Source organism: Papaver somniferum, chromosome 9 (assembly GCF_003573695.1).
Source record: "Papaver somniferum cultivar HN1 chromosome 9, ASM357369v1, whole genome shotgun sequence".
Classification (NCBI taxonomy): domain Eukaryota; kingdom Viridiplantae; phylum Streptophyta; class Magnoliopsida; order Ranunculales; family Papaveraceae; genus Papaver; species Papaver somniferum.
The window spans coordinates 42,400,222-42,421,130 of NC_039366.1; the positions used below are offsets into that span (position 1 = coordinate 42,400,222).

The 20,909-nt window shown below is 35.4% G+C and overlaps 2 protein-coding genes and 1 non-coding gene across 3 annotated transcripts; 2 read left to right on the forward strand and 1 right to left on the reverse strand.

Annotated features, from left to right (window-relative positions):
• Positions 1-10,312: 10,312 nt before the first annotated feature.
• TRNAL-AAG lies at positions 10,313-10,393 on the forward strand. The gene has a single exon. It is a non-coding gene; the product is annotated as a tRNA-Leu (tRNA).
• A 2,156-nt stretch (positions 10,394-12,549) lies between these two features.
• Positions 12,550-13,996, forward strand: LOC113311872. Its single transcript, XM_026560667.1, has 5 exons — positions 12,550-12,625; positions 12,753-12,849; positions 13,001-13,105; positions 13,236-13,573; positions 13,733-13,996. The coding sequence occupies exons 1-5, from the start codon at positions 12,551-12,553 to the stop codon at positions 13,994-13,996; spliced, it is 879 nt and encodes a 292-aa protein (XP_026416452.1). The 5' UTR covers position 12,550.
• Positions 13,997-18,827: 4,831 nt separating this feature from the next.
• LOC113311873 (succinate dehydrogenase subunit 6, mitochondrial-like) lies at positions 18,828-20,786 on the reverse strand. Its single transcript, XM_026560668.1, has 4 exons — positions 20,649-20,786; positions 20,120-20,222; positions 18,986-19,128; positions 18,828-18,944 (listed from the first exon to the last, which is right to left on the reverse strand). The coding sequence occupies exons 1-4, from the start codon at positions 20,784-20,786 to the stop codon at positions 18,828-18,830; spliced, it is 501 nt and encodes a 166-aa protein (XP_026416453.1).
• Between the last annotated feature and the right edge of the window lie 123 nt (positions 20,787-20,909).

A 20,909-nucleotide genomic window follows, 5' to 3' on the forward strand; every position in this document is an offset into this window, starting at 1 on the left:
ATATATTCCGCCAGCGTCATCGTAGGTGACATTTCCTCAGAAGAAGTCATCATTCTCAAAAAGTCCCTGAAAAGAAATACAAAAAGAAACGCATAAAAAGGAAAAAAAAATCTAAAATGAAATGAAAATACTGTACAAAAAATAAATAAACCTAAAAAATTAATCTAAAAACAATCCCCGACAGCGGCGCCAAAATGATACTGTTTTTGATTGTCGTTGTTGTAATAAGGATTCAAACTCTAAGCCTTGTGAGACTAAATTTAAAGGTTTAAATAAAGTAATAAATAAAAGAGAGATTCATTGGGACTAGGATTCCACCGAATTCATAACACATGGTTCAATTTATTTATTCTCAACAATTAAAGTTCAATAAATTAATAAAATATTGACTCTTGTTTTGCCAAAGTAGATCCTCAAAACATTAGTTATAAATCGTAAGCATGGGACATCAAACATCTAAGCAAGCATGACCCATCTAATAAAATGATAACTAATTAATTCGAATCATAAATCAATTTAAAATAAGTGCAAAAGTCATACAAAAAATAATACAAATTCACCCATGTGTGAAGTTCGGCTTCCTCCGTCGACCCAATGTTGGGGTTTAGCTTGTCATGATGAAAACACACTCAAAAAATATAATTAATAGCTCAAATGGTGTTTACAATGGTGAAATGAAGAAAAATTAAACGCAATAATTTTGCTCTACCAAAACTCCCCCTCTTTTCCTCCTGTTTGGTCCTATTAGCACCCTATTTTTACATAACAACCCATTACTCAAACATCTTTTCAAAATATTCTTCCATAACTCCACCAGATCTTCTCTTTGATGAAAGATATCTCAGGAATAATTTCTTTCTCCATTATCACACATCTGCCTCTATTTGCTAGAATAAAATCCTAGGGATATTATTATTTTTTTTATTATAAATAAAACCACAGATTTTATTTCTCATTTTCAATAAAAACAAACTCATCAATATATTATATCTTTTAACTTCAAGATATGAAAACTTCTTGTATAATAGGCAACAAGATATCTTTGCCTTAAATCTTTGAGATCTCCCATAAATTATGTGAATCTTTTTCAAATGAAGAAGAAGAGGGTGCCTCTATCCATTTGTTCATTTGTTGGGTGTCTTTAACAAGTTGGGTGACCGTATCTGAAATGATGGGTGCCTTTATCAGTTCCTCTGGCTGCTTTTAACACTTTTTTGGATCTATTTTTCCAAAAGAGCTTATTTCGTTGAAAAGACTTAAAACAAGTTTATTAGTGATAAAATGAGTCTCAGCTAATGTATTTATAGGTGAAAATGCGTCGCACTTTCGTGCTTATCATATAAGTATGATACTTTCATACATACACATTTGCTATTTCGAGCCGAGTTTACTCGCCTATCTTTTTCTCGAAATATGTGTTGGTAAGCTTTTGCTTTAACCATTTTCTTCTTTACCCGTGACGAAAGTCATGATGACATTTCAATCTTGAAAATAACTTTGATGACGATAGTCGATTCTTTTTATCTAACGACTATTATAACATTATAGAAGAATGTTTCAATGATTGAAATGTGGAGTTGAGATTACGTAACCAACCATGGATATAAGCATATATAGTTTGTTCGCACATTAGTGTATAAATCCATGTGCCGGAAACCAAGTGCGTGCATATGTGTGCATGCAGTATTGGTGAAAGAGACAGGTTAGGTACGCGCACCCGTACGTGTACTGGCGGAAGTTTTCATACCGAAAATTTCTTTTGTAGTTTGTGAAGTTTGCAAACTGAAAACCAGTCACCTTAGGTATGCGTACCCGTACGCGTACCCATGGAAGTTTTCAAACTGAAAATTTCTGCTGAGTTTCCAAACTCAAGTCCGGTAGCTATGTTACACGTACCCGTACGCGTACCTAAGCTGGTTATATTTCTCAAATCGGTAGTTTCATGACTTAAAAAATAAATCAATAAGGAATACAATCTTTGCAAACCGTGGATATATTGTTCATGAATTGATTCAAGTGAATCAAACCGATTTTGTTTCAATTGTATCTATGTATAAAGATCTAAGCAATTGAACATCTCTTGAACTAGTTCTTATGAGTCATTTGAACTAGTTATGAGAAAGATGAATACGGTTAATATGAAAGTACTCATATGTCTAACCATTGGTTAACTATTTGTGAACCAACCCAATTTACACGTTTAGGAACGGTTACTCAAACCTAGATGAATACATTTCATTTGTGTGTGAGACAGGCTATGTTTCTATCTAACGGTTGAAAGATATTAGCTTGGATAAGTCAGGTTTTTTATCTAACGGTTAATATTGAATGCTTTGTTACCAAGGTAACTAAGATTGCAAACCCTGATTTGAAAACTATATAAGGGAGACGTCTAGCAACTAGAAAAACTAATCCCCACACCTCCTGTGTGATACTAGTTGGTTTTGCTAGAGTCGATTCTCCTTTAACCGTAGGTTTCTTCTCGAGACCCTGTCGGTTGACGACTTAAAGACTTCATTGGGATTGTGAAGCCAGACGAAACTACTTCTCTTGTAGTTGAGCGATCTGATCTTTCCATTTTCTATCGTACGAGTTCAATTGAATAATTGACTTGAGATTATATCTCCGATAGGGCAAGATAAAAAGAAATCACAAACATCTTCGTCTCATCATTTGTGATTCCGTAATATCTAGTTTCGCTACCATACGATTTAGATTATTGTGAGGTGAATGATAATACTAGGTTGTTCATTGGGAATATAAGTCCAGTTTATCAATTGGTTCCTGTTTACCTTGATTTTTATCAAAATACGGAATAAACTTGTAGGTTTATCTGTGGCAGACAGATTTATCTATTATCGTAGACTTTTCTGTGTGATACAAATTTATTTATTAAAGTCTTCAACTTTGGTTCATAGCAACTCTTGGTTGTGGGTGAGATCAGATAAGGGAATCAAGTGTGTATTATCCTTCTGGGATCAGAGATGTAAGGAGCGCAACTGTACCTTGAATCAGTGTGATATTGATTAGGTTTCAACTACATTCCAGACCGAAGTTAGTTTGTAGTAGGCTAGTGTCTGTAGCGGCTTAATACAGTATGATGTTCAATCTGGACTAGGTCCCAGGGTTTTTCTGCATTTGCGGTTTCCTCGTTAACAAAATTTCTGGTGTTTGTGTTATTTCTATTCCGCATTATATTTTTTGTTATATAATTGAAATATCACATGTTGTGCGTTGTATCGATCAATTGTGAAATCCAACCTTTGGTTGTTGATTGGAAATTGATTGATCCTTAGATATTGGTCTTTGGTACCATCCAAGTTTATATCTCTCTTGTATTTGATAAAGACTCGCAGATTTCTATTTACTTGAGTATTGATCAAATCGAGAGATAGAGATATTAACTCCTTGGTATATTTTTATTAAGATTGAGTCTGACTGTCTAGTTGATTCTCTTAAAAGTATATTCGAGTTAGTCCATACAGATTGCTAATCGAAATATTGGGTGTGGTTGTTAGACCCCCGCTTTTTCAATTGGTATCAGAGCAGGCAAACACGCATAAACACCTTATCAGTCTGTGTTTGTAGCGATCTGACTCTATGGACAAGAGCACTATCTCTGATGAACGCGTCACCAGAAATAAAAGTTCTGTTTCTAATAAGTCTATCAAAGAGAAAGATCCCTCAATCTCTGTCATAGATGAACCCAGTGTTCAAATGAAACAGACTAACACTGACATGTGTTTTTCTAATGAATCTAACTATGTTATTCAAGAGGAAACAACTAGAGAGAGTAAACTAATTCTAAACCTTGATAGATTCAAACAATTAATAAAACATGTTAATGTTGTTCTTGGTGTAGTAAAAGACTGTGGCTCCATTGAAAAGGCTTATCATAAAGAAAATCCAGAAGTTCGATCAACTCGTATCTTACTTGAGGCAAAACTTAAAAAGGATGCTTTGGATGTTGAACATCTCTTGAGTAAACTCTCCATTCAAGGATGTTCAGAAAAGTATGCTATACCATCTACTTCCATAGAAAATGCTAGGTTCACCGGTCACAGAGTGGGTTGTTGACTGAAGAATAAAATAATAATAAAAATATTCATTCTACGACCAACTTAGGCACTTCTAGTTGTGCTCCGGATTTTTTTAAAATCTGGGACAGTCTTGACCGTCAATGAGGGTCGTGGATGTGAGTTGAGAATACCCCATTTTCCACTAGTGTTTAGATATTAAGGAATAACTTTGAACAATTAAAGATAAGCGTTGCTGCACATGTTCAAAGTATGTCGACATCTTTACTTTGTAAGTCCTCTCTCATACTTACAATCTTAAAACCGATTTTCCACACTTCCAAACAAGTTTAGAATTGGTTCTTATGACTTTCAAGAACTACGTGATTGATCAAGAACGCTCAATCACCAAACATGGGTTTCACGGTTCTACCAAAACAAGTTTCGGTTCTACCTCCATGTGAGTACTTTGCATAGTCATGCTAGTTACCAAAATTCGGTTGACTAGGTACTAGGATCGGTTCCCCTTTGCCTAAAAAAGTGTTTCACATGTCCATAGGATAGGTTCCCCTTTCTGCTAAAGACTTTCTACACGTCATATAAATATCAATTCCCCTTTGTGATAGGTTGCACCTCTTGCTAGGATCGGTTCCCCTTTACCCATAGTCGGTCATACCAATAACACTAAATCGATCATACCATCTCAGGTGATTACTTAAGATCGGTTTCACTAATAAAAGTCATACCAATACAAAAGTCATGCCTTTGTGAATAGTTTTACCAAGAACATAAACAAGTCATGAGCGGTTATACTAATCACACATATTGGTAGTTCAAAAGATATGCAATGAATAACAATACCAATAATGCCTGGCGATTTCTCTTTCGATTCACAAAACAAGTTCATGAATTTACATCCTTAAAACAAATGTAAAACATTGTTTCCTAGGATGAAATCTTCACCTTATACCCATACATAATCACAATAGCATTCAAACGATTATGTCCATGTCTTATCTACAAAGTTTAATAGTTAAGCAATAAACCTCGTATTGTATTCCTTAATACTATGTCTAACTAGAGTATAATCATTCATGCTTCACAGTTTTGTTTTCAATATGCACGACTTGAAAGATACGTTAGGGAATGAAACTGTTCAAGTCAAATATCACTAACCTCAAGTGGAAGGATGATGTTTTCGTTGTAGCTCCTTGCTTTTTCACTTCTTCAAGTCTTCGAAATACTTGTAATGTCTCATATCCTAATACTTTCAAGCTAACCTATACGAAGTTGACTCTAGTACATAATCAAGCGACTCTTAAATGAGTTTTGGCTCACTAAAATATGACAACCAAACTTGACATACCAACGCTTGGTGTGTTCAACCGATCTATGCTATAACAGGTTGATATGAAAGTGTTCATATGGCTAACTTCGGTTAACTATTGTTGAGCCAACCTAGTGTACACGTTTAGGTACAGTTACCCATATCTGAATGAAGGTATATTTCATTTGTGTGTAACTAGCTAAGTCCATCTAACGGTGGAGAGATATTGCTTTGGTTTCAAGCAAACTTAGCTTGGCTCTTAGATCAGATTTCATCTAACGGTGAATATTGATTGCTTTGTTCCAAAGCTATCAAACCCTGATTTGAAGACTATATAAGGGAGAACTCTAGCAACTGGGAAACCTAATCCCCACACCTTCTGCATGATACTAGTTGCGACTAGAATCGATTCTCCTTCAACCTTAGGTTTATTCCAAAACCCTGTAGGTTAACGACTTGAAGACTTCATTGGGATTGTGAAGCCAGACCCAACTATTTTCTATGTAGTTGCTTTTTGTGATCTTACTTATACTATCGTAATTGAGTATTATCTTTGCTAAGATTTTCTTGAGATTTATCTCCGATAGGTAAGATTAAAAAAAGTCACAAACATCTTCGACCCATTGTTTGTTATTCCGTAATATCTTGTTTCGCTTCCATACGATTAAGATTATTGTGAGGTGATTGATAATACTAGGTTGTTCTTCGGGAATATAAGTCTGGTTTATCAATTGCTTCATGTGCACCTTGATTTATCAAAAGACGGAACAAAACTCGTTGCTATTTCTGTGGGAGACAGATTTATCTATATCAATAGACTTTTCTGTGTGAGACAGATTGGTTTATCAAGTCTTCGACTTTGGGTCGTAGCAACTCTAGGTTGTGGCTGAGATCAGCTAAGGGAATCAAGTGCGTACATAGAATCCTGCAGAGGTTCAGAGCATACTTAAAATGAAATTTTATTGAGTGAATAGTGGATACAAAAAAATTGTTGGCATTTTTATTTCAGATATTTAGATTAATCAGCTGTTGAAATTGGCTGGCATGTGAATATCTGAAACGATGCGTCGAATCATTATCCAAGTTTATTTTAGATATATAAAACTGGAATCTTGTCTATATAGATCATAAAAATGATACGATTCTTGTTGGTGATGAATTTGATGATTCGTGGGAGCAGTCCCTTCTAGTACTTGCGCTACTGGTTTCTGTTTGAATACAATGGACAATCAGTTAAAATGACAAGTTGTATTCCATTGTACATGGATTCATTAGTTGTATCCGTTGCCTACGGATTTTTTCTGCTTTAGGATTTCATCAGCTGAGTGGAAAAGAGTTGCATAATATAAGTGCACTTTAGATGGTGATGATGAGCATTATTAGTAAAATTTGTTGCCGATGATTTTGATTTTTACTAGTCCACAAGATTATTATTATTTTAGTTTTCGATTATTGATTTGATTGACTAGATAATCAATAGTTTGTTTATTACATGATCATTCTCTTATGATATAAGGTTACTTGTACTAGATTAAGGATCTACAAAGTTCATATCTGTTTTTAGATCTGAAGATAGGCTTGTGATCATCCACTATTAACAAACTCTATTCTGTGGGTGATTGATCACAAGGGAATCAAGTTATTCGTGCAAGTACATTGAAGACCGAGATTTGAAGACAATTAAGATTTTCCAATTATTATTCCGATCTTTGTGATTATACTTCGTTCACACTTGAGTGGCTGGGATCCAACAAGTTTGTTTATCTTTGATGGACCTCCATAACTTGTTTTGTATATTGACGATCTACCATTTGGTGGTTCTTTTCAGGATCCAAATCTGATAGGTTGTGAAATAAAATTGAATTATCTCGATAATCTAGATCTTGGTTGATCTAACCTATACAAATGAGTTTATATTGATTAAATGGATGAGCATTTGTGTATAACTCAACAAATATCTCTGACTTAGTTCTTGAGATTGATAGAGTGGTTATCCAATATAGATTAGTCTTTTACTGTTTCAAAATTTGATCAAAAGGAGTTGAGTAGTAGAAGTCTTCACAGCGGGTGAAGTAACTTAATATAGTAGATTCTATCTTAGAATTCACATGGGTTGACCAGATTGGTAGTAGGGCGCAGGGATACTGAAGAAATTGAATAACTTGGAGTTAGTTTACTTTGTCTCAATTATACGAAGTTGGTAGTAGTCTTTGTATAGCGAATTGATTCTGAGAGTATTCAGAACTTGGACTAGGTCCCATGATTTTTTTGCATTTGTGGTTTCCTCGTTAACAAAATCTTGTGTTGTGTTATTTACTTTACTTCCGCATATTTAGCTTGTCTTTATAATTAAAGTAAATACACTTGTATGTTAAAACATTTGGTTTGGTCTCCTAGTTGGTTTGTTCTGAATTTATACTATATACCAAGTGTACATCTTATGGTTGTTATGGTCATGACGGTCTCTATATATATTAGACGGTTAAGAGTTATTGATGAAGTTGTTATGGAGAATCCATATCTCCAATAAGGAGTGAGAAAGGTTTTAGAGAGCTAAATAAATAATAGAAATAGAAAGTGGGTAAAAAAATCTTCAGTTTGTCCAAGATTGAAATGGGCATTTTCTTTGCAGTAGGGTTCATCTTCTTGCTTTTTATATCAATGATGTGAAACAAAACACTAGGTGGTTGGGAATGGTGCTAATATCTCAGTGTGCAAGGAAATTTTGGATAAAAAACATTTCTTTGTATGAAATATTTCCAACTAATGAGTACATGGAAATAAATAAGGAAATACTTATTGTTGATCTTACTGTTGATGGTGAATGGTTAATTCCTAGGGAGATTCTGAATTAGTTTCCATTGGTGAGCTTCCATATTTGAATATAGGGGAAGATAAGAGGATTTGGAATGGTAGAAAGAAAGGTGATTTTATCTGAAGTCTGCTTTTCACATAATTGAAACTCATTATCCTGCAATGAACTGGACCAAGAAGGTTTGGCATTCTTGTCTTCACCTATCACTTCTTATAACGCATGAAATTTTGTGAGAGGGGTTTTTGCTTTAGATTATCGCATGAAAGAGAGAGGGTTTCATATTGCTTCAATATGTTATATATTTGTGTTGTAAGGATGAAAAGATTATAAAACATATTCCTTGGAAGTGCAATTTTAGTGAGATTATCTGGAAATGGATAGGGAATATGTTTCTGTTTCTAAATCCTAACTATAATAACGTGATGAGGTACGGAAAGGACAAGAATAATGTTATAATGGAAGTTTGGATTATTACATCTTCTATTACAGTGGTGGAGCTTTGGTTCTTAAGTAATATAGTTTCTTTTGAAAATCTTAACCCTTACCTCAATTCCTTCGAGACAAGATTTATGCAAGTTACAAAATATTGCACAGTAAGGATGAAAGGTTTTATGTGGGATACAAGTTATGACTTTCTGAGTGTTGAAGAACTTTGACTCAAGAAGAAGGTTTGTGAAGATACAAAGAGTAAGTAGAAGTGACATTTTGGCTACCTGATTTTAATCCGATTTTGGTACGTTGTGATGGTGCTTAAAGAGGAAATCCTAGGTCAGAAGGATATGGTTTTGTTTTTGTAGAAAGCATGATGGTGAATTTGTGTATGCTGCTTCTGGTGGATTGAGAATTGTTACCAGCTACCTCGCAGAGATAAAGACACTACTTAGTGAAAAGAGCTACTAGTCTCCATATCAGTTCTGATTCAAAGGAAGTAGTAAAATATTTTATTGGAAGGATACTTTGGTTTGTTAAATCTACAGGTGGAGAAAACCTTGGTTTATTAGTAATATCCTTTTTAGGGTACTTTGATTTTAGTCTCCTGTTCCTACTTTTGATGGTTTTTTTGTTTGGTTTTGTTAGTCATGTTTTGGGATTCTTTTTTTCTATTTTTTTATTTTTCTGGTCGATGAGTAATAAAATTTCATTGACCGAGAAAGAAAAAAATCACAGTAGAAAACAATTTTTGATCGGTCACTATAAAGACATAATATGTATGGAACACAACTAGTGTTACATGTGATTATAAATTTGCTTAGGAGTGTACCAAACCCCGATTTGTTTTTGATACGTCCTTCAACAATTTTAATGAAAGGATACATCAAATACAGTGTAACCTCGGCAAACAGTTACTTTCGTTCTTTTTCTTTTTCTCTTTTGAAGCAGTTACTTTCGTCAAACGAAGTATTCGTATTTTTTATACAGCCCTGGTCCGGGTTATGTGACTATAATAATAACTTTGCTAAATATGTTAAGTAATAAAAGATATTGAGTCCCTAAAGGCTCCATGTAAACGTAAGACTGCACCCCATTTAAATAAGCCAAAATACTTCATCCAACAAATAATTTTAGTACAAAAAAATCATTTCCTCATTTATTATTTTTCTTTGGCAATATTGAGATATTTTATTGTATTTTTTACGAGAATTTACATATAAGGGCAAAGTAGAATTTCAAAATGTTTTTTTTTCTTCCACCTAAATCGAAATGCATCTCATCCTTAATATTTTCGTAGTGCATGACTCGCGATTTTTTATGATGACTATTGTTTTAAAAGCGTATTCTCATGACACACTTCATACAGTGCTACTACATCTAGTTCAAGATCATTCTCATCATACTTTTCTAACTTAATAATTTCTTCTTCTGCTTGAGTTACATGACTACATCGTTATCGTTACACAACGAGTTTTTTTTTTGTTTGAAATCAACAAAAGGGAGAAAAGTTATTTGCATATTCGGTAAAAAAAAATAAAAAAGTGCAATATTTCGCATGATCATTTAAAGAAAAATAATTCAGATTTGTCTTTAATCAGTAACCCGGATCCATCCGAGTTTTAAATCCAAGATCGGGTCGAGTACGGATTTGGGTTGTGGCAGGGTGGCAACAAGCATGCCAACGCATATAAAAAATGATATGGAAACATAACCAATAATAATGTTGATATGGCCGAGTTGGTCTAAGGCGCCAGCTTAAGGCGCTGGTCCGAAAGGGCGTGGGTTCAAATCCCACTGTCAACAAGTTGTTTTTGAAGTGAAGGTTGGAATCCCACTGTCAACAATTTTTTTCTTAAATTTTTTGTGGAAGCATTAAGCATTCAAACTGAACCAAAATTATGTATCAGTTGACTACGAGTTAGCTGACTATGGATTTGGTTAAACTTTTTAGCAATGCAGGTAAACAGCGGTTATTACTGTAGATAAAGGTCTAAATGTCTCATACCTGGATGTTTGACGCGACAAGTAAAAAAACAAGGTTAGCTGGTGTAATCTTGGTATTGCCAGAATGAGTGTGTTTTAAGAAGCTTAGACTTGGGATGAAATAAATCGGAAACTCAAACAAAGTGGTCGATTCGCGGCCAAACCTTGGTTACACTAAAATTATTCTGTCATACGACTACCATTATCCAGGAGCCTGCTGCTATTACGGATTTCACATTCTTCATCCCTTCAAGAAACTCAGACTTTCCTGCATTAAGTAGCATCTAATTAGGATCCTAATACTCATCCATAGATGTGAATGGTTGATGCGACCATATATTAAAAAATTGCTGTGTTTAGATATAAAACAGCAACAATCTTCAAAATGATCCACAGTAACAGATCATTACCACATCTCAACCACCATCTATGTTTAGTCCAAAACTTAGGAAGAAGTGATGAAGACTCAGTTGACAGTGATTGAATTGGGATCTCTAACTAGTCCATTTCACTCATGGGCCGTTTCATTTTCTTTTGTCGTTCCATATTAGGCTTGATTCGCCAGTCAGCTGATTTTTGGAACAACAAAGCAGTTCATTCAGATGGTTATATCGCTTAAGCACTAACAAAACCATTATACAGTGAACACATTCCTAAGAGCAACCACAGTCATGAGACAGACCAAATACCAAAAGCCAGACTAAAAGCCAAAAAAAAAATGGTATTCTCAGTGTTCAAGCGCAATGGGAGAGACTAAAATTTGGTGAAGCGTAACTTATACGAACGCTTGATGAAAGACGGAACTTATACTCACGTTTCTTGATGGAGCGTCTTTATAATATGCGTCTGAGTGAAACGGAGGTATAATGCGCGCTTGATTGGGGCGTAGGTATAATTCACGCCGGACATGGGACGGCGATGGAAAGTGCGTCTACTGGGACGGAGATGAAAATTGCGTCTCACACATACGGAGATATAAAGTGCGTTTGGTTTGGGGACATAGAAAGTCCGTATGTTTTGGGCGGAGAGTGGGGCGTTACGGAAAGTCCGTCTGAGTGGGGCGTTTACGGAAAGTCCGTCTGAGTGGGGCGTTTATGGAAAGTGCGTCTGGATTCTGTCTTGGTCGGTGGTGGATTGCATGTTAACTCCTAATGAGGTTTTGAGCATAACATGAAGTTCTGATTATGTGTGGATTCACTGTTGTCATTATGTGTGGTTTACCATGAGGTTCGTATAACATGATTCTCATTATGCATGGATTCCCCGTTGTTCACACAGACGTACATTAAAGTTACGTCTCACACAGGCGCTCATAATACATGCGCCCAAACCAGGCGTACACTAAAGATACGCCTACACACAGGCGCTCACAATACATGCGCCCAAACCAGGCGTTTTTTTATAACTGCGCCCCGTTGGGACGTACATTCTAATTACGCATGCTATGGGACGTATGTTTTATCTCCGTTTGGTCCGGCGGTGTTTATAAATACGCCTCATTCATACGCTCTTTATACATACGCCCGGTGTGAAGCGCTCACTATACAACCGTCTAGATTCATACGCTCACAATAACCCCGTCCCACTATAACTGATTTTAGTCTGGGTTGGAGACCACATTTGGTCTCAAACCCTAATTATCTGGACTAAATATAGCTTTAGTCCGTTCCATTACGGATGATTTTGAGACCAAATTTGGATATAGTCCCCAAATTTAGTCATGACTGTGGTTGCTCTAAGAGACTTAAACATATCCCACGAGGACAAGAATGTTAACTAGGAAAGTGTTAAAGTCCAAGGTGGTGATATCAGTGATCTGAGTTCGAAATTAACATAAACTAAGAAAAAAGAAGGTTGCTTGACTGAAATAAACAAGGGTAACATGGCCAGCTAGATGTCCTCCTACTCCTCCTACAGTTCACATATATGAAAACCTGAATTAGCTTGAGTCAACGAAACCAGAAGAGGAGGAAAAAAATGGGAAAATCCGAGAAAGAAAACCTTACTACCATTTTGCATAAACAGCTAGAAGAAATGCAGGAGGCTTTCCAGGTAAAACCCATTTCTAAACTGATCAATCTTATCAACCCCAACTTGTTCAATTCATCTGCAATTTAGATTTCCGTTTCCGTTATCAGAAGATTCAATTTAAACTTTTTTTTTTTTTTTTTTTTTGAAGGTTTTGGAAAGTAAACCTCGTTCATCTCTTGAGAAAGTAGATTGGGAGAAAGTGATAAACATAGCGGAGCAATTATCAAAAAAAAAAAAAACAGTTGGTAACTACTCTATTCTGCCTTTTTCTTATGTCATCTTGCAACTTGCACTTCAAACGGGTCGTTTATATGCTCTTTATAAACTTATTAAGAATTCATTTGGAAAAATTAAGCTTTGATAGAAACTTTATAGAGTTGTGTTTATGAGATGCAGCTGGATTGCGTTGGATTGTAGAAGCACCAGACTGTGAAGAGTTGGAGGAGAACATGAAGATACACTTTAGCATGCTGCGGGAATTTCTCTTGCTAGCACACAGGAGTAAGATTGGATCCGGGCCTACTCTTGCGGATTTCTTCCATGAATCTGCAAAGCCCTTTGCTCATAGCGTTTATTCATTTTTTAAGGAGGCTGCCTCCAGACCTGGCTAACATGCAGTGATTGTTTGCAGGAATTCTTGATGAAGATCGTAAACTCTCGATCCAACAGCTAGCAGATTCTGTCTGGGAAGCATGTGCATTTCTCAAGAAAATTCCTACCACAAACCACGCAGCCATTGCACGAGAAATAACATGGCTTGCAAAATCCATGGAGGGTGCATTGCGTCAATTAAAAAGAGATTTGAAACCAGCTCCATTTGAAGATCTGGCAAATGATAATACTACTGATGAATTAACAACCGATCTGAATGAAAAAAATGATGACGATTACGTTGATAATGGATCATTTGAGGGTGGTGAGATTGGAAATGGCCTCTCACCTGATGAGATGAAAATGGCAGAATCGGCTGTAAATTTTTTTTCTGACACACTAATAGTAATCAACGAACTTGTCTGCGTCATCACCGGATTGGGTAGGCACTCAAAACCAGCCAACACTGATGTCAAATCTGTAAGGCTACTGGAGTTGTTGTTGGTACGCTGTCGTAGTATCAAAGTATGTATGTAGGAGCTTGGTGTAGATTTATACCCACCACAAGTGGTTACTGCATTGAAGCTGGATGTCCATGAAACTTCAGATGAAGTCAGCAAACTTGAAGCAGATGTACGTCAATTTGAGGACGCTTCCTGTGATAGTTTCTTCCAAGCTTGCGAATGTTCACTGAGAAATATGAAGACTGAATTGTATTCATTGGAACCAGTACCATTAGAAAGTGAATTGCAGAATATGTCTGTCAGTATCTGGCATGCCGATGAGTACTCAACAATTTAAACATTTCTTCATTGTAAAAATCCAATGTGAGTACAACTTCTTTAAATTCTGTAATTGTGAGTATAGGTTACTTTGACAAGTTTCTTCCTATATTTGAGTGGGTGTTGCGAGTTGGCCAGTCGTGTGCAACATTACAGAATCAAAGAAGCAAGTACTAAATGTTCTGTACGTAGATTCTTTAGCTGAAAGAGGCTGCACGCAATATCCTGAGGGTCTTATACTTGATTATGTGGGCTTTATTCACAGGGACGGGCCTAGCAAGGGGCTAACCCGGGCTATAGCCCGTCCCTATATTTAGGTTAATAAAAAATTTGGTATAAGAAAACTTTTAAAAATTAGTAATTAGCCCTCCCTATTAGTGTTCAGTCCTTGTAGTTGTAGTATAAATAATTTTTAGCCCAAAATCCTGTTTAAAACATAGAACTTTCCTTGTCACGTCCATTTTTTTCCCCATTTTTTCTTTTATAAAACATCAATTCCTTTCTACAATCTTTTTTCATAATTAAAATTTGTATACTTGTCTATTTATTTAGTATTTTATAGACAAATTCCAATTAATCACTAACTAGGGTATGATCCGTGCCGTAACGGCACGGGATTTGGTTTGTCCTCTGTATTTCCAAACGTCTTCGACATGTCCTATTAGGTATAATCCCGATTTTTAGATCAAATGCAGAGAAAGAGGTTGTATGCTTTATCAATCCATGCCTTGCAAATGTGCGAAATACAACTTCTTCATATTAGTGAGCATGTCACCACCTAATGTTTTTTCATAGATGATCCTTTCCTCAAAATATCACCATCCTACCAATCAAATTCGTAAACGCGTTATCCTTTGAAGTTCGGTCTTTTAGTGAATTGGTGCCAAATTTGAATTCGAAAGGAAATAAAGAGTAGAAAGTAGAACATATACTAACTACAGAAAAAATAGATACATTTACAAAAAGGAGTAGTAATTAACCTATGGTTGTAATACTTGGAACTAATGATCTCAACAATATTTTAACCTTTTAGTCTGCAAAATAAAACAACCATCTATTTTTCACCTATAACAATTTAAACATTTCGAAAGCAGTTTCCCGTCAACAAAAGTAATGCTTCACGAAAAAATTAAAAATTAAAAAATATAAAAAAAGAAAAAATCACTTCTGCTTGACAGTGTCCAACATCATCATACACATTACTTGTCGAAATAAAACTACTGTACTGTGTGTGTGCCGGCGATAGCTCCACAAAAGGAAGAGTGTTGGTGATCACTGTTATTATAGAGAACTGTTGCTGCACATTAATATAACCTAAAACTCCATCCACGCATCCATCATATAACGTTTTAAACAGATAGCAATACATAACAAATCACCAAATGGTTAAGAAGTTCTTTAACTAAAACCCCTCTATATTCCTTCAAAATAATTGCTATGAGATAATAATCTGTGTGCAGTTTGGTCCATCCCATCTAGTAGTATAGGTCACCATAATTGTGGAAACTCGTTGGGCGCCATATTAATTCAAGTCGCTATAAGATGATAAGGCATTACCCTAATTTATCTCCTTATTAGTACCTCCGTCTCCATTAAAGTGCTTGGCCTGCGTATTAACATCATTTCTGCAGTGAAACGAACAAAATAAGCTTTCTCTTTGTTTCGTGCCATCCTTTATACATACTATAATCTCGATTATTCCTTAAATCCTATAAACTTGATGATACTATGATAATAATTTCATAAATAAAGCACTGGAAACATCAACAAATGGCAAATATACTATCTTCTAGCTACATTGCAATTAAAATAAGAAACAAAAGTCTGCCTTGTTGATATATATGGTAGCCATGAGGGTCCCTGCAGGTGGGAATTTCGGTACGCCAGCAACAACAGATCCATGAGTCGTTTTTCAACCTATTTTCACTTTCTTCTCCAATACTAATGACATTTCACCCACCTGGAATCCCTAGAAACATGTTACAATTTATTATTCAATGACTTTGATACATTACTTACCAATTTCCTCAAAATTATAAGAATTTTGCAGCTACCATCTATGTCAACACAGATATACCTCCCGGAACTGAAACCACGGTGTTCTTCGACCACACAATAACCATATTTAACTCTCCAAAACTATCTAAACTACAACTGTCAATTATTGAAACAAAATGAGGGAAAGAAATTACTGCGAAATTGATTCATGTTGCTGAAAGGTGATCGAATTCAATATCAACAACGACTGCATTGAACGTTTTTGTCTCATTCCCATTTTTATTTCTATCAGAAGCCTTAGTATTCCATTTGATAATAGAATTTCAACATTTCTATAAGCGATAAACGAGATTAGTTTCCAATACAAAACACCCCCTCCCTGCAAACAAAAACATAAGAAACTTCTAAGCAATGACTTAAGCTATAATGAACCTAAGCTTGTTTTCTTGCATGCATTACTAACTGCTAAATACTTAAAAGAAGCCAGATCTCAACACTTTTTAACTTCTAAGCAATGATCCATATTTAACAACCATGATTACATGCCTATTATTATCTCTGTTATTTTTAATACCAGTTCCAACATGAGGTCCTTTAACAGTTTAGGAGTCATGAAAAAAAATAGGAAGCAAATTTGTAGAAAGACTTGAATAATCAGTAGCAATTAACCTCACCGACCAAACATGCACACAAATTTATTTCTAAAATTTACCCTAAAGTATTTTCGAGTTTATAGTCATATATTTAGTCATAATACACTCTCGAGAGTTTTTCTTAAAGTATGTATGAAGCCTCCATCATACGTGCATTGTTGCCAAAATGAAATCAAGGCCATCAAGAGTAGACTTTAAACTCACAGGAATACTGTTGTAACTTATAAGAATCACATTGCTAAGATGCCAATAGTTATGTTGTTACCTGGAGTGGCTGCTTTGATGTACTCTTTTCCAAACCAAAAAAAACAACAACATGGAGTATTTGGCGACTGAAAATAATGAAGATATTTGGTGACCAAGAGAACAAAATTCAATTAGTCGATAATCAAATTGAACTTGAAATATAATTATTCCCAAGTCAATATTTTACCTAACTTTGATGACCATTTTGATTGCTTCTAAGTTATAAGAACTGCTGCCCAAATTAAACGAATTCATCAATGTTGTACACATGATAAGAAAGGCACATCTTTCTCATCTTCAGGATCGTCAAAACTTCTCTAGTACCTATACTCCCCAAATTAGTCACTCATTGATTAAAACCCTAAATCAGAGAAGCAAAAAATAGGCAAAATTTAGTTAAATGCACATCAAAGTAAGATAATCCGAACCCTAAATAACCTGTTGTTGGGGCATGATTCTGAGCAAAACCTCAACCAATTCCATCAACCTAAATTTCGAAAAACAAAACCAAAGAAAATGATTAAAACAATCTGAAATATATTAATAAGAAAGAAACCTAATTTAGATGAAGAGAATGCATCTAGCAGGTTGACACACACAAAAAAACAAACAAACCAATAGAGTGTTAATCCATCCTTGTGTTTGTTTCTCGAATAAAAAATGAGATTAGAAAGAAAAAATTGAAAAATAAACCTAATCTGAACCAACAAAAATAAGAATGATACTTGGTATAATAGATCTTCTCAATGGATAATCTTTCTTTCATTTTTGATCTCTCAGAAGAGTAACGTCTTTGAGAATTATTATTTGATCGCCAAAAAGGGTAACGCCTTTTACATTGAATGGAAATATTATTTGGCGGACATTTCTAGGAGAAGAGAGATGTTTGTAATGGCGGGATCTCGGTCATTCTTTATCTCCCCAAAGTGTAGGGCACCGTTGATTCTGGTTATAGAAAAAACACTTAAATATTGAAAATGTTTTATAAATCGAGAATATAGGTCACGTATTAGCTGATCGATCACAACCGTTCTTTATATGCCCAAAATGTAGAGGGTCGTCCAATGGTAAAAACACCATTGTCCCTTATATTTTGCTTGATCTAGATCGTCCTTTATGTGTCCAAACTGTAGGGAGCCGTCGATGTAGTAAAACACCATTGTCCCTTATAATATAGATAGATTACAAAATTCTTTCTAAAAAATTTGCCGCACCCTTCGGCCGCATTGGCAGGTAGTAATATTCTAGCCCTACCCTTAAAACATTTCTGGGTCCGTCCCTATTTATTCAATCTCTTGAATGGCCGGGTATCGCTTAGTATAGATTTAAATTGTTTGAAAAGTTTCTAGGGATCTTGTCTTGTGCTCTCTTTTCTTTTCATAAATCTTTAATTTTTAATAAAATGAAAAATGAACTTAGGGATTTTGTAATCTTCAGGGATCTTGTAATCTTTCCTAATTATTTCGTTTGCTTTTTACAGAAATAGGCCCGTTTTTTTGGTGCTTTTCATTTCTGGGCCACTTTTTTTTATTTCTTGCTAGACTAGGCAAGTTTTGACCAAAAGTGATGGATGGAAAGTTAGCTACAGTTATCTTCCAGCTGTCCATATCTTCTTAGCTAAAAAGACGTTTTAGTCCTTCAAATCTTCATCAATGACACAGATTGCATAATAAAGAGAACGGGTAAGATGTAGTGCTAAGCCAGACTCTTCCTACACACAATTCATCAGTTGCAGTCACTTCGTAGACTACTTCAGTTGAACTCTATTCAACACTATTACTTCTATCAAACATCACTGCTACAAATCAAACTCTACAGCTCAGCTACAATGTCAGAACTAAAAACTCCCAAGACATCAACATCATCTCATCTCATTCGCCACAATGATATCTTCCCTATTCTCAACTACACTTTCACAGTATTGATACCAATCTCATACCCTGTAATTCACATTTACCCCATAACTTCGCAGTTCAGCTCCCTTAACCACTCCATGACCCTGTACTTATCACACTGACAACACCTGGAACTCCTTCTCAGCACAACCTGCACCACCACTTGCAATCTGAACTGCAGGTACAATCCACAAACCATCTAGAGATCACAATTACATACACAACAGGTACAATCCACTCCAAAAACTTGACCTGAGAAGCCATAGCATCATCCCGATAGAGTTGATAATAATGGGATGCAGCTTCTTTTCCAACTGTGTAACCAACCACAGCTCCAAGACCCACAGCTAAGACGGCACCTGTTAGTAAAAAGTGAAAATAAATGTGTAAATATGTTAATACAGGTAAATCCCATCCCTTACTAGATACATTCAAATTCTTTCTTTTTACTATCCTGGCAATGCACATAAGTTGAATGGTTTTGAATGTGATAATAAAGTCAACATAGTCGCTTCCAGTGTTAAGAAAATCCGCTACATTTAGAGTCCTCTAAGGGACTCAACTGAAGATACTGGTTATTCAAAGTTTCAATTCAAGGGATCCAATTTTCAGCAATTTCAAGCAATTGTTCAAATACAATGTTTGCAGGAGAGCATGGTAAACATGGTACTTAACGGAAACAACTTGTACTTTTACTATGGCGACCATATTCCAAAACTACACCAACCAAGGGGTAAAACAAAATCTAGTGCTAGCAAGAACACCCCTTTGAATATAAACTAGTATAGATAGTTTTAAACGATGGTAACACTAACCCCAGATCCCCCATAATTCAACATCGGAACTTCATATATTATGGGTAGAAACTAAGGAGACTAAGGAAGTCGCTAAACCACCACCTGACTGCTTAAAAGTAAAGTTGGACGCTTCTCCAGAGTAATAATCACTGTTTTGCATATTCTTAAGGGATTATGCAGGACATTTCCATGCAGTCAGATAAATCTATACAAGAGACGGCAGTGCCAAGCAGGCCAAACCTAGGGAATCTATTTCTCTAGAATGAACACATACGAGGTCACAAAACATACTGAAAGGATGCTAGATATCACTCACACAAATGTATGGAGAGCAACAACGGGATTTAATAGCACTAATAATCATTAGCCAATGTCAACCGAAATCGAAAAAATCCGCTACAAGATGACAGCAAAAGAATAAGGTTCCAGTAGTTTTATTTTCTCATAACTCGTTTTAGTCTCCAAAATTTACTAGGAGACTTGAGTGTAATGGCCCATGATAAGCAATACGAATACAACATTTGGTATTCAAACAATAGAGCTAGATGAGTACCGTGAGGACTCTTTGAATATCTCCAGGCAGTTCCGCCCAAATGAAGTTCTCCAACAACGCTTCCTATCGCAGCTACTTTTGCTGCTTTCCTTGCATTTTCCACCTGAAGAAGAGTCAGTGAAAAAAATATTAACAAACTAGTAACAAAACTAACAAAAAGGAAGGATCATATTAGGGCATTGACAAATCTACTTTAAACCATTCAGTCACTAATGGATGAACAACAATATTTAGCCAGCCAATGTAAAATTCTAATTCTCACATAAACTTCAGAATGAAATTTTAATTCTCCACATATCTAGACCTCAAATATGAAGCACAGAAATGTAAGATCAGATAAAAATCTAAGGAACACGGATATATTTATTCCTTTTACACTTACAAAACCTCAAAGGATAATGACTACTCTACAAATCCAACATATGCCAAATCAACGAAATGAAAAATACCGAAATTATGAGAATTTTTGATGAATCTAGATTAAAGAAAAGAAACTGGTTTGCTTGGAAAAGAGAGAGGGGTAACATACCACAGGTCCATGGATAGGATCAATAGAGATGAAAGATTGAACATCAGAATTAGACCATTTGATTCCGTTCTCATTAGCATCTATAAACTTAAACTCATGTAATTCTGTACAGCAATACACATCTCCACTTTTGCTCATTCTCTCAACTCAAACACACAAATACCTTAAACTCATGTAATTCTGTACCTTAGCTCAACACAGCCAATCCCAGAACCACTATGAGTTCTTCCCTGCACTTCACAAAACCACAACAACAATATC